The sequence below is a fragment of the Panthera onca genome, chromosome C2 (genome assembly GCF_046562875.1).
Source record: "Panthera onca isolate mPanOnc1 chromosome C2, mPanOnc1 haplotype 2, whole genome shotgun sequence".
In the NCBI taxonomy this organism is placed as follows: Eukaryota; Metazoa; Chordata; class Mammalia; order Carnivora; family Felidae; genus Panthera; species Panthera onca.
Genome location: NC_138347.1, coordinates 2,245,651 through 2,257,738, shown reverse-complemented (window position 1 = coordinate 2,257,738; position 12,088 = coordinate 2,245,651). Strand labels below are relative to the sequence as shown.

The following is a 12,088-nucleotide window of genomic DNA, read 5'->3' as shown; positions in this document are numbered from 1 at the left end:
GCCCCACACGGAGGGTCAGACAGGCAGTGGGCTGAGCTGAGTGGGAGGGAGGCCCCCAACCCCGAGCTAGGGCATCCCCCAGCCTGGACCTGTTAACCAGGAACCCCTCACCTATGCCACAGCCAGCCGTGGGCAGGGGCCCCAGCGCGGACGGGGACAGGAAGCGCCCCCCCCCCCCCCCCCCCGCCTCCCACAGGAAGGCACAGGTTCTGACTCTCGGGCCACTGACCTCTAACGTGGCTACTTCTCTGTGCTGGGCCGTCCCATGTGCCTCTACACATTAAAGGCCAGTGGCAACCCCAAGTGTGACGACCAAAACTGCCACCAGACCGTGTCCAGCGTCCCCTGGGGGACAGACCTTTCCTGGGTGAAAACCAATGGGACAGGGGCAGGGTCCCTAGGCTGGCAGTAAGGTTTTGTTTTAATGTTTATTTTTGAGAGAGAGAGATTGCAAATGGGGGAGGGGCAGAGAGAGAGGGAGACACAAAATCCGAAGCGGGCTCCAGGCTCTGAGCTGTCTGCACAGAGCCCGACACCGGGCGCGGGGCTCGAACCCACGAACCGCGAGATCATGACCCGAGCCGAAGTCAGATGCTTAACCGGCTGAGCCCTGCAGGCACCCCTGAGGCCGACAGTAAGGACGAGCCGAGCTGAGTGTGCAGGTGACTGTCACGCTGACCAAAACCACTGGACACAGACACCACTTTCCATCTTGTTATTCTTATAAATCAGGTTTCCAGAAACAGATGTAAAAACACTGGCCTTCGGCCTGTTCACAGTACAGCGTAAGGAGTGGACAGTGACGTCCAGGCCGAAGGGCAAGGGGTCACTGTGCACCCTCCCAGGCCCGAGGGAGTGGGGGGGGGTCCTGCTGGCATCCCTTGGGAGCCCCGGGTCCAGGCAGACCCACAAACAGGCGGTGGTGGGAGAGCGGCTGGGGGTCTGGGCAGCTGGCCCCCCTTGCCCCCCCCCAGGGAGAAGCCCGCTCGGACAGGGGAGCACTGGAAACAGACCCCATTCCGTCCCGTCTGGGTGGGCGCCCAGTGACCAGGGTCTGCTGTGGACGGGCGGGCTGCAGGAGATGCAGGACCCTCAGCCTGGACTCGGGGGGCCCCCGGGGAGGGCGGCTATGCCGGCACCCCTGCCCGAGGCCATAGGCAGGCTCCGCAGCCCCTGCCTGCACCCAAGTGGTCCTTCTGCTTTTTGCTCTGGATGCCAGTCGGCGACCTTCTCGTCCCCCTTTGGGAACACGCCTCTCCTGATGCTTTCGGGTAAAGTCTGGGTGCAGTCCGCGGCACGCTGTGACAGCCAGGCAAGGAGTTTTGGGTACAAACACAGACAGTGAACACTTCTTGTAACGGACTGGGCTCAGCATTCCCACTGAGCCTGGTCCTTGTTTTTGCCATCACGCCCGCCACCAGTGCTGAATGACCGCGGGCGGGACACCGCCTTTCCCAGGGGCGTGCACACCAGGGTTAGTGGGCAGCCGGCTGTGCAGAACCTTCCAGAAACGTCAGCTGCTAGATTCAGTGGGGGCAACAACATGGAAACCACGCGGCGAGGGTCGAGGCCACGGGCCGCACACCCCTGGGTGGACTTGGGCCACCGCGCCTCTCCCGTCCCCCGCTGGGCCTCGTGGGCCCCACGGCAGCCGTGCAGGTCCCGGGGGAAGCCGGGGGTGACAGGTGCGGAGGGTGGCATGGAATTAGTGCCACATTTTGAACGGCTGTCACTCTGCGGGGAGAGCGCCCCCTCCGTGCGCGTCACGGCACCAAGTTGAAGGACCTCGATGGCCACGCAGTGAAGCCCGTGTCCACTGGAAACACGGGTCCCCAGTCCTGCCTGAGCAAGTTTCTGCGTTCTGCTCTTTCCCCTGCTTCTGTCACGATGGCCCCAGCAGCACAATGTCTTCTCGAAAAAACTCCACTGTGCCTTTTTAGGAGGGACATCCAGCTTTTGACTAAAACAAACAAGGTCAGGTTTTCTCCCCGGTGAAGATCCCAGAGGAAAAGGAGCTCCCAGGGACCTTCCAGTGTTGACCGGTTCCTGCATTCTGGACACACTCACACACGCACAGACACACGTACTCACACACGCACACGCAGCTCAGGGTGCAGGAGGGGAGGGGGCCCCGCACGTGTGCCTCTCCCAACAGCCCTGAGTGACCTCCAGCCGGCAGGGGAGGTCCTGGAGGAGACCCAGCTCGCCTCACTCCTTCCTAAAAGAGCCACCCTTCCTCTGGTCTCAGAGAGCCCCCATCCCCCAAAACCCCCACGCGTTTTTGGGATTGAGAAGGGTTCCGTGGGCTCCGGGGGGCTGGGGCGGGGGGAGGAGCCATCACGAGGCACCTCCCTCCTGCATTTGGCAGCAAAGGCGGGGAGCCCGCTCACTTGGGGGCATATGCGTTCGGAGCTGTTGGCCCTTGTGAGAGGTCCTCGTTCCAGGATCCGGGCGGCACCTGGAACATTCTCCCTGGGATCAGGCATGGTCCTACGTGTCCCTTCCAGGCCAGAGAGCCCCCGTGTCCGTGAAGCCCCCTTGTTAATGGCACCGATGGGGGCAGACGGTCCCCTCTTGGCCACCAGAGTCAACTCCCAAGCTGCCATCCGCCGTCCCTCCTGGTGGGATCTCACAGAAACCCTGTCCACGCTCCGGGTGGTGAGTTCTCATCAGACACGGTCTTGGAAAGAAACAGAAGGGAGAGCGTCACGGAGCACTGTGACTGCTTCCCTCCTCTCGCGGGCGGGCGGCTGCTTTCTCAGGACATAGGATGGTGGAAACGAAGGACCGGAAACTCGGAAAACCCACAAACAGTGTCCTTTGCCTGACGGGCGGGCCCTGGTGTTTTGGCAAGTTGTGTTCTGCAGTTGTCTGAAACTGGCTTGCGTGGCCTCAGGAGCACCGGTGTGACCAGGCTCAGCCCGGCCCAGCCTCCCCAGGACAAGCGTGGCTCACAGGGGTGCAGACGGGGCTCAGAGAGGGGTGGCCGTCTGCCGAAAGTGTCCAGTGCGGGCCAGCCCCCCTACGAGCCCCACTGCCCTTTGCAGCCCGAGGCACCTGCCACTTGGGAAACTGGAGGCTCTTGTGTGTGGACGCTTTTCCCAAACTGGGTGGGAATCACTCGACCTTTGCTCCTGGGACAGCGGGCTGCCTGCTTCTACCAGGAGACCCGGAGTAACTGTTCTGTGACAAAGGGCTTAGCGTCCGGACTCCCTTGAGACCCCCGTGGGGGTGGGGTGGGAAGGGTAGGGAGGAGGGGGCCCAGGGAGAAGGGATGAAGTTTGGCAGACGTGCCCGGGGGTCATCATCAGAGGCTCACTGCTTTCGTGAATGTCTGGAGAATTCTGTAACCCAAGGTCAGTCAGCAAGCGTATACAAGGATAGGATTGCATGCCGAAGGGGAAAGCGTGACACGCCTTCTCTAGGGGCTCATCGTGTTTCTGAAAATGTCCACATCCAGCTCCCCGTCATCGAGGATAGCTCGTGCCAGAGGCCAACACTGACAAAGCCACCGCCCAGCCATCCGCTCACGTGAACCTGCACCTGCTGTCCACGGGCCCCCTTCCCTCCTGGCAAACTCACCGAAGAGAACGTCTGCTCTGGCCTTGCAGCCCAGCTCCTGTTGGAACAAACCGGAAACACTCAGGGCAGGTAGCAGGGGTAGAGAGGCGTTGCTCTAGAGTCCCCAGTGGCCCTGGGTGCCACGCACAGCAGGGACAGATTCACAGGGGAGGGTCCCTCGGGCCACCTGGTTTTCCGGGAAGATGCTTTGTAAGAGGTCTGTGCTCCGGACTCAAGGCGCCTCTCCAGGGCCTGGCCAGATCGGCAGTGGGCCATGGGCCGTGGGAAGTGTTTCTGGGATGAAGGCATTGGCAACAAACCAGAAACTCCAGCAGCACATGCAGACTTACATCAGGGAACCAGCGCTCCCCGTGCCCCGACCCTCCCGGAAGACCCGGGAGATCCCCAACTCTGTCAGTATCTTGGGGGATGCCCGCCAGGCCGAGCTGGGGAGACGCCTCTTCCCTGTGCCCCCCGCTCAGGGCCTTCCCTACTGACCCTGGTTGACATGGTTGTGACCGTGTTCATGTTCTGGGCTTTCCTGCCTCTTCTGTGAGTTCTGCTGCTTTGTTTTGTAGGGTCAACACCCAGCCTTTCTCACTCTTTCTAAACCCCTTTGAGTTTGGCCAGAGTTCAACAGCCTCGTCAGGACCAAAGGCGGCTTGGCCTCCATAGAAAAGGGCTCCGTCCTGACGTCTAAATTCAGAAGCTGGCACTCCCACCCCACACTGGGAGAAAGCCTCACAAGGCGCCCTCGACTCGGCTGTGTCAGAACTATGGAGCCCACAACATCAGGGGCCACGCCCAGGACCCACGTCCCAGAGTTCAGAGCCGCTAGAACTCGTGAGCGTGAACGCTATTAAAGCCGCACTTCGCAGGAAAGCAACGTCTTGCGGAACTTTTAACGGGTACCTGCGTGGATCCCGCGGGGGGCACCTGCTTCGGCACACCCAGCCTGTAGCCACGGCCACGGCCACGACCACGCCCAGCACGATGAGGGCGCTGAGGACCGCCCCTTGTTTCTTCGGGGCATCGGCTTGGCTCTCGGTGATGCCATATTCAGTTCCGGTGACCGTTTCTATGGGAGAGGAAAATAACACAAGACTGAAAGGGTGGGGAGGAAAGGGGAGGGACCCCTTCCATCCTGAGCAGGAGAGAACCGGGGGAGGCACCGAGGCCTCAGAACTTCCCTGGCTTTGCTCTGTGATGTTTAAAATCTGCGGCTCTTCCGGGGGGGTGGGGGGGGGTGGAACTCCACCTTTTCGCGACCTGGAACCCCAGCCCTTTCTAGCCGCCGCCACCTGGGCAGGGCATGGTGGGAAGCACAGGGTCCTCCTGGCTTTCAAAAAAATGTTTACTGTGATTTAATGTATCATTTTATTTTTATTTTTATTATTATTATTTAGTCTTATAGACAGATTTAAAAAAAGAAAGGCAAAAGTCACATAAGGCAGTGAACAGAGCAGCAGCATTTTGTACGTTTCCAGTGGGGCACGGCCATCGCCACCGTCTGGGTGCAGAGCTTCTGCGTCGCTCCCGGAGACGCCGTCTCCATTGGCAGCCACCGCCCTTCCCCTGCCCCCGCCCCCACTCATGGACTTTCTGTCTCTAAGGATTGACCTATTCTGGACGTTTCATAGAAACGCGGTCACACGGCGTGTGTGCTTTCTGGCTCCTCACTGACCACGGCGTTCTCCAGCTCCATCCGCGTGGCAGTGAGTATCAGTGCCTGGACGGAAGTGCTAATCCGTTCGCTGCTCGTTGTGAGTAATGCTGCTGTGAACATTCACTGCAATGCTGCCGGGTGTACAACCCAGGAGCGGAATCGCTGGGTCACATGGAGACGCTACAACGACCTTCAGAGGCACCGCCAGGCTGTTTTCCAAAGTGGCTGCACCATTTTGCGTCCCCACCCCCCCACCCCCCACAGTGCATGAAGGGTTCATCCCTCCTCTCTTAACGTGATCGCTTAGCCCCTTGGAAAGTGGCTCTCCCGGGCACACGAGGAAGGGAAGCTTGTGATAAATGCCCCGTACGTCTCCAAAATGGGAGACACCACTCAGTGGCTAGGCCTTGAATGCACCTTGGAATCATCTGGAAGCCTTTAAACGTGTCCTGGTGCCCGGCTAGCCCAGGGGAGCAAATCCAATGGGTCGGGGCTTGGGGACTTTTATGGGCTTCCCAGCCATCCCACAGCACAGGAGCCGAGACCACAGCCCTAAGAGAACCTTCTGGTTCCCCTTTCACCTGCTGCCGGGGCCGCCTTGCCGGGGAGACCACTGCTGGGAGGCGGCCATCAGAGGCAGGCTTTTTGGTACAGCCCTCGTCTTGGTCCATTTGGGCAGAGAGGCCAGGACCACTGGGTCACGAGGCCGTGCGTTGACTTCAGGGAGGAAGATGTCGGGCCCGCAGAGATTCCTGGGGGTCAGGGCCAGTCTCACAGCATGCGACCCACGCGGGCTCACGGGCCCACACTCAGGGGCTTGTGCTCGGCATGACTGCTGCCACGGCCCCCTGGGACTCTCATAAGGCCCGAACCAGGAGCTGTGCTTTCTCTCCAACCTGTGCGCGGCCCTGTAGGGCACGGGCAGGCCCACAGAGTCCATCCATCCTGGAGCTCTCCCGCCTCCACCCAGGGGACCTGTCATCTCAACACTAGTGACAGGGACGCAGAATGAGAGAGCCCAAGGCCTCTGTGGAGTCGCCTGCCTGCACCCCTCCCACGGGGAAGCCCCGAGCCCGCAGCCGGGCCAGCTGCCGGCGGCTGGAACCCCAGCATGGGCGCTCTGGCCCTCTAAGCGGCAGAGGCTCAGCCATGCCTTCAACCCTGATGCCGCCGCTGCCCGGTCCTACACAACCTTCCAGGCCTCAGCCCCTCGTCTGTGAAGTGAGTCACCAAACCCGAGCTTGAGAGCGAAGATTAAGTGAAACCACTTAAGCACTGAGCGCCCGGCCCCATTCCCGCCCTCGGCAGCCGTGGTGAATTTCGTCGTCGAGTGCTGCCTGTCACCTCCTCCCCCTTCCTTCCAGCTTCCGGAAGCCACTGCCCAGGCACCTTGCAGGGGCTCGGTCTTCTGGCTCAGAGGACCTCCTGAGTCACCGCAGGCCCACAGTCTTGGGTCGGTGTCAGGGGACAGACCCCGGGGGACCTTACCTGCCTGGGTGCTGATCGTCGTCAAGTTTTGGTGCAAGAGCACGTTCTCTATGCAGCAGCCGACGTTCACGCTGGGGGTCTGCCGGATCGTCAGGACACTGACCACGTCGTACAAGCCCTGCGCATTCAAGGAGACCGTGTTGTTCTGCAAGGTCTCATTCAGCAGGCTGTTGTCCGTCCTGTTGATCCAGTACACGTTGGGCCTCGGGTAGCCATTCACGGACGTGCACGTGAACGTCAGCTCCTCGTTCTCGGAGGGGCCGCTTGGGGCCCTGACCACGGGCATACTGTAGTTGGCTGCAGGGGGGAGATGGGTGGTGAGGGAGGCAGGTTCTGAAGGTCAGAAACAGAGGGGCACACGGTTGGTGCCCAGGGCCAGGGTAGAGGGGAGGTGGCCCAGCGTGCCCTGACCGCGGGGGGAGAGGCAGGACCGGGGCTGCGGGCCGGGCAGCCCGCACACACCGCCGCCCCCCAGCAGGGCTGCTGGGCCCGCACCCCTTCCCCCATGTGAGCAGGCGCGGGGCGCGTGTGGATCTCCGGTGACACGGGAGGCTCGCAGGCCTTCCGGAGGGGACAGGGTCCGGGGTCCTTGGTCGACTTTAATTTTCTTCCTAAACTCGGATCTCCCTTGGTGCTTCACAGCATTCTCCCCTAATTTCATTAAGAACACCTAGTTGGACTTGAGATGCAGAATTTAAGGCCCAGACAGCAAGGTTAGGAGTTCTTCTGTGACACCAGGTGACCTCAGGCTACGGAAAACTTCCCACGAGCTGAATGAGTTTTCAACCAGTTCAGCTTCCCGCTCGGTTGGACAGAAACCCGCTGGCAGAGACTAGGACGTTCTTTACGGAAGAAACAGGTGAATGAGCCCGAGAATGGGCCTCGTTAATACTTTCTCTGGGACGCAAGGCTGGGGTGGGGTCTGTCCCGTCAGCTTCCACGGTCTTACCTGCCACGTGTAACGTCACCACAACATCCAGAATCTTTTCTAACTCCAGGGATTTCCTAAACACCAGGCAGTTGAACCTCTGTTCGTCCTGGGGGGTGATGTTGTGCAGATGGAGAGAGAAGTCACCCCGCTTCATGCTCTCCAGCGACAGCCGGGCCCTGTCCCTGTAGCGGTTGTCCTCGTGGCCCGCGGAGCTGTTCCCGGAGAGGTAGTAGGTGACCACGGTCTTCGGTGTGCCGACGACACTGGTTTGCCAGTACACATAAAGGTCATTTAAATCAAAACTGTGTCTTTCGGGGAAAACGCAGCTGAGCTCCACGTCGCTGCCCACCAGCGCCCTGACTTCTTTCTCTTGAACATCTGCTGTGGTTCAGAAAGCACGAAATTTACCTGCTACGGTTGATTCCTAGCCCGCGAAGTTCTCTAACTAGGGGGAGGGAGGCTTTTGGGTAGCAAGGGTCAATCAGATACCTATTCTGACTCATTTCAGTAGAAATGTTAATGCATTAATCAAACAGACATAGGAATGTGCTGGCATGTTTAAAATTCAAACAGTTTTGGAAAGCACTATATTCTCTGGCGTGGATTTCCGCCCCGGTGGGAGAGGCCGGCATCGGGAGGAGTCAGGGGAGGGGCGGGCACCCAGGACAGCTCTGCACGGTTTGGGCCACCTCTTGGGTGTTTATAATTAACTCAAAGTAAAAAGTTTTTTTTTTTTTAATTAGGACATTTACAAGAAAGCAGTTTCTCAGCAACAGCATTGTATTAAGACGCTGCTCGCAGGGCATCAGAAAGGCCCACGTGCCGAGTCTAGAGCTGCCGCACCACCGGTGCGGCCACGGCAATGCCCGTGTCCCCTGTCCTGCCACCCTCGGGGTTGGAAGGCTCCGCAAGGTCTCAGCCTCGGCTGTGGTGCCAGATCCCTGTTCCTTGCTCTTCTGGAAGGTGGTGGCTCTGGAGGCTCCCCGGGGCTGACTGGGGCAAAGGGGTCAAGAGAAGTGGGAAGCCCCAGCTCATCTGGAACGCGGAGGGACGGAAACGACTGTCGCTAAACACGAACTAAGACAAGAACTGCAGGGGCTGCACAAGCGGCCCCTTCGTGGCCTTGAATCTGCACGTTCCCCTTGGCCCCGAGCCCCGCTTTCCCGTAGGGCCCCCTGCAAAGGCCAGAAGGGCCGCAGTGAGGTGGCACCCGCATCCGCAGCCCCGGCAGGAGCCTCTCTGAACTTACTGGCTTGCAGGGCGCTGAACAGGAGCAGGAACATTCCAGCGCTGGAAAGAAACGACCGGAAAGGCAGGTGAGTTCCCGCTCCTCCCCAACCTCGTGGGCAGCGGTGCTCATGCCCACAGAGGAATGTGAACACACCCACAGCCCAGCCGGTCGGACGCGCCCTCCCCCCACGCACAGCAAGTCCGGAGCCACCAGCCAGCTCACAGGGTGGAGGGAGCCACCCCCCAAGCCACTGCCTTCAACCCTGTGCCCGCCTGGCCTTTGCCGGGGATGGATTCCAAGAGACTACATGAAATCAGAAAAATACACTCTCAGGGACACCTGGGTGGCTAGGTCAGTTAAGTGTCCGACTTCGGCTCAGGTCACTATCTTGCGGTTTGTGAGTTCGAGCCCCGCGTCGGGCTCACTGCTGTCAGCGCAGAGCCTGGAGCCTGCTTCCGATCCTGTGCCCCCCTCTCTCTCTTTGCCCCCCCCCCCCACTTGTGCTCTCTCTCTCTCTCTCTCAAAAGTAAATAAATCTTAAACAAAAAAGAAAGAAAAAAGGAGAATACGCTTTCAGGGTGTTTCTAGTCAGAGCTACACTTAGGTTTGGGGAGACAGAGAGGCTGTAACACGCCCCGCGGCAGGGTCGACTGAGTGCAGGGCGGCGTTCTGAAAGGACACGATTGCTGACTGCATCTGGTGGCTCTTCCAGAGCAGGTGGGTGGCTCAGCTGCCCGGGGCCAGCAAACCCCTCTGGGGACTTCCGAGGCTCTTCGACCCAGACCTTTGACCCCAGGGACTCCACACCATGTGCAGCTCAGCCCAGCCACCCCCTCCTGAAGGCCTCCCAGGCTTCGGTGTCCGCTGAGCTCTGGACCCAGAGAAACCCCTGCCTCGTCCGCCACAGCCGTCATCTGAATGTGCACAGACGCGTGTCCCTTGCCGAGTAAACTCAGGTCTGCATGGCTGTCCGGCCCAGCTGGGCCCAGGCCACCAGGGGCTCCCTCACGCCAGAGGCCACAGCCTGCAGACAGGCCTGTCGTCTCTCCTGTCTCTGTTGGGGCCACCATTGCTGCTCGCGGGGACAGCTCCCATAACCGCCACCTGCAGCCCCCTTCCCTGGAGCCAGAGCAACCTTCCAAAACACAAGAGCTGCGAACACCCTGGTGGCTCCCGTGGTGCCCATCAGACCCCCTTCTGCACTGAGGATCCAGGGAGCATACACCTGCTGGGCCTCCTCTGGTTATCTGGGGGCAACCTGGGTCACAAGCACTGGCTCTGGGGAGGGAGCTGGGTCGGCCTGCTTCCTAGGTGCGCCCTGGGCCCCATGCTGGCCCACCTGGTCCCCAGCCTACACCCCAGACTCTGGGGTGTGGGTGACCATGAGGACGTATTTTCTTCGCTTGAGAAAATGGTTGTAACTACCTGCATTTATAACTGGGGACACCCGGTGGCAGCCAGCTTATCAAGGCGGGCACGCCCCCGACCTGACCTGAAGGGGGCGCTCTGGCCAAAAGCGGAGAGCAAGGCAGAGTCCCCCAGCTCTCCCGCCGGCACCGCGAGCGGTGAGCTGAGCCGGGGTGCCAGCTTCGCATCTCCTCCGGGTTGGTTCTGCCGACGGGAAGACATGTCACCCAACAGTGGGCACCAGCTGGCCTTGGAGGGAGTGGCCACGGCACTGCGAGGTCGCGCCCCACCGCTGGGCAGTCCGTGCCCTCGTCCCCTTAGTGCGGCGCGCGGCTGCTCTCCTTTAGCTTTCGCTCTCGCCCTCTCGCGGCGGGCACCCGCCCCCAGGCACACCCACGCGCCGCCGTCGGCCCCCCACAGCGCGCCCCGCCGCTGGGCGGAGGCCACCCTCCTGCAGGTAGGGCTCCGGGCGCAGCGGCGCTCCCAGCGGCCGGCCCTGCCCGCGGATCCGGCCGGCGCCGCCAGGTGGGCGGGGGGGGGGGGGGGGGGATCCTACCCGGCCCCCTGGGGATCCTGCTCCCTGCTCCAGCTTCTCTTCTTCCGGTGCACCCGCAGGACCCGTCCTCCCCGCCCCCGCACGCTCACCTTGTCAGCCGCATGGTGGGGGCGGGACCTCGGGCCGCCGGAGCCGTCGGAGCGAGAAAGTCCTCGGGCCGCCGGAGGCGTCGGAGCGCGGGAGCCCAGGTCTCACTGCGCGCCTCCGCCGCTCTGCGCGCTAAGTGAATCGCAAGAGCTGACTTTCCCCGGCGCCCGCCCGGGGCCTCGCCCCTGTTCCCACCCCCTGCCCAGTCCCTCCCACGCCCTTGGCCGCAGGCGGGGCTCGGAAAAACGGAAGCTCAGTCACAGGCTCCACAAAGTTAAGCCCTCCCCGGCCGCTGGGCGCCGAGTTGGGAGGGTGGTGCGTGGTCCCGGGGAGGAGGGCGGCCGAGGGCTCTGCGGGAGGCTGGCGGGGCTGGCGGGGCCGTGGGAGGCTAAGTGCTGCCCCCCGGTGTCGCGCAGAACGTCCGCGCCCCGATGGGGAGGCAGAGGCCGGCCTTTGGAGGTGAGGGCCAACGAGGAGGGGTCCCCTGAGCCCAGCCACCTCCAGCAGCCCGTCCTCCGTTCACCAAAGATGTAGCGCACACCCACCGCGGGCCAGGTCCTTTGTGAGCGCCAAGGACCGACTGTTAAAACCAGACAGGCCGTCCCGGGAAAGTGAACATTCCCGGGGAAACAAGGGAGGAAGCGGGGCCCGGGAGACTGGGCCGACCGCCGGGGAGGGCGGCCAGGGAGGGGCGGAGCCTGCAGGTGAGACCCGCGGCCAGGCAGGGGCGGGGCCGGCAGTCCCGAAGCTCTAGGGCTGCACCCCTTCCGGGCCTCTGGGAAATTGGGTGGAGGGCGTACCCAGGCCAAGCGGGGCCGCCCTCCGTTTTAGCCGGGGAGCCAGGGCCAGGGGGCCAGGCCAGGGCTCCATTCACGTGTCCGGAGAGGGGCCGGGCCGTCCGAACTCGGCGTGTGGCGGCGTCGTGAAGGGGGCGGGAGATGGGGGCCCGCAGGAAAGGTAAGATACGGCTGGGAGAGCAGGGTGTGGGCGTGAATCAAATCCTAGAGAGGTCTCAGGACGCTTCCTATTCCCGGAACCAGAACGCCAGGGCCATATTCTGCGCGCAGCCGGGCACGCTTGGGGGAAGGGCACCGGCTCAGACCCAGCGGGTCCGCAAGGGGACACGACGCGGGTGGCCTTGCTGCCCCTTGGGTTGGCAGC

The 12,088-nt window shown here is 62.0% G+C and overlaps 1 protein-coding gene across 1 annotated transcript; it reads right to left on the bottom strand.

The window, feature by feature from the left end:
- Nucleotides 1-700: 700 nt before the first annotated feature.
- On the bottom strand, nt 701-11,112 carry ICOSLG (inducible T cell costimulator ligand). The gene is made up of 7 exons (XM_060640570.3): nt 10,930-11,112; nt 8,896-8,936; nt 7,665-8,027; nt 6,716-7,012; nt 4,474-4,639; nt 3,583-3,619; nt 701-2,680 (listed from the first exon to the last, which is right to left on the bottom strand). The coding sequence occupies exons 1-7, from the start codon at nt 10,941-10,943 to the stop codon at nt 2,630-2,632; spliced, it is 969 nt and encodes a 322-aa protein (XP_060496553.1). The 5' UTR covers nt 10,944-11,112; the 3' UTR covers nt 701-2,629.
- Nucleotides 11,113-12,088: the final 976 nt, after the last annotated feature.

Bases quoted from the DNA above. Each gene is read 5' to 3' on its own strand.
- ICOSLG (XM_060640570.3), bottom strand. The intron at 8,028-8,895 runs GTAAGTTCAGAG...TCTGAACCACAG, and splicing joins GTTCAGCGCCCTGCAAGCCA to CAGATGTTCAAGAGAAAGAA. The intron at 2,681-3,582 runs GTGAGTTTGCCA...TTTCTTTCCAAG, and splicing joins CAGAGCAGACGTTCTCTTCG to ACCGTGTCTGATGAGAACTC.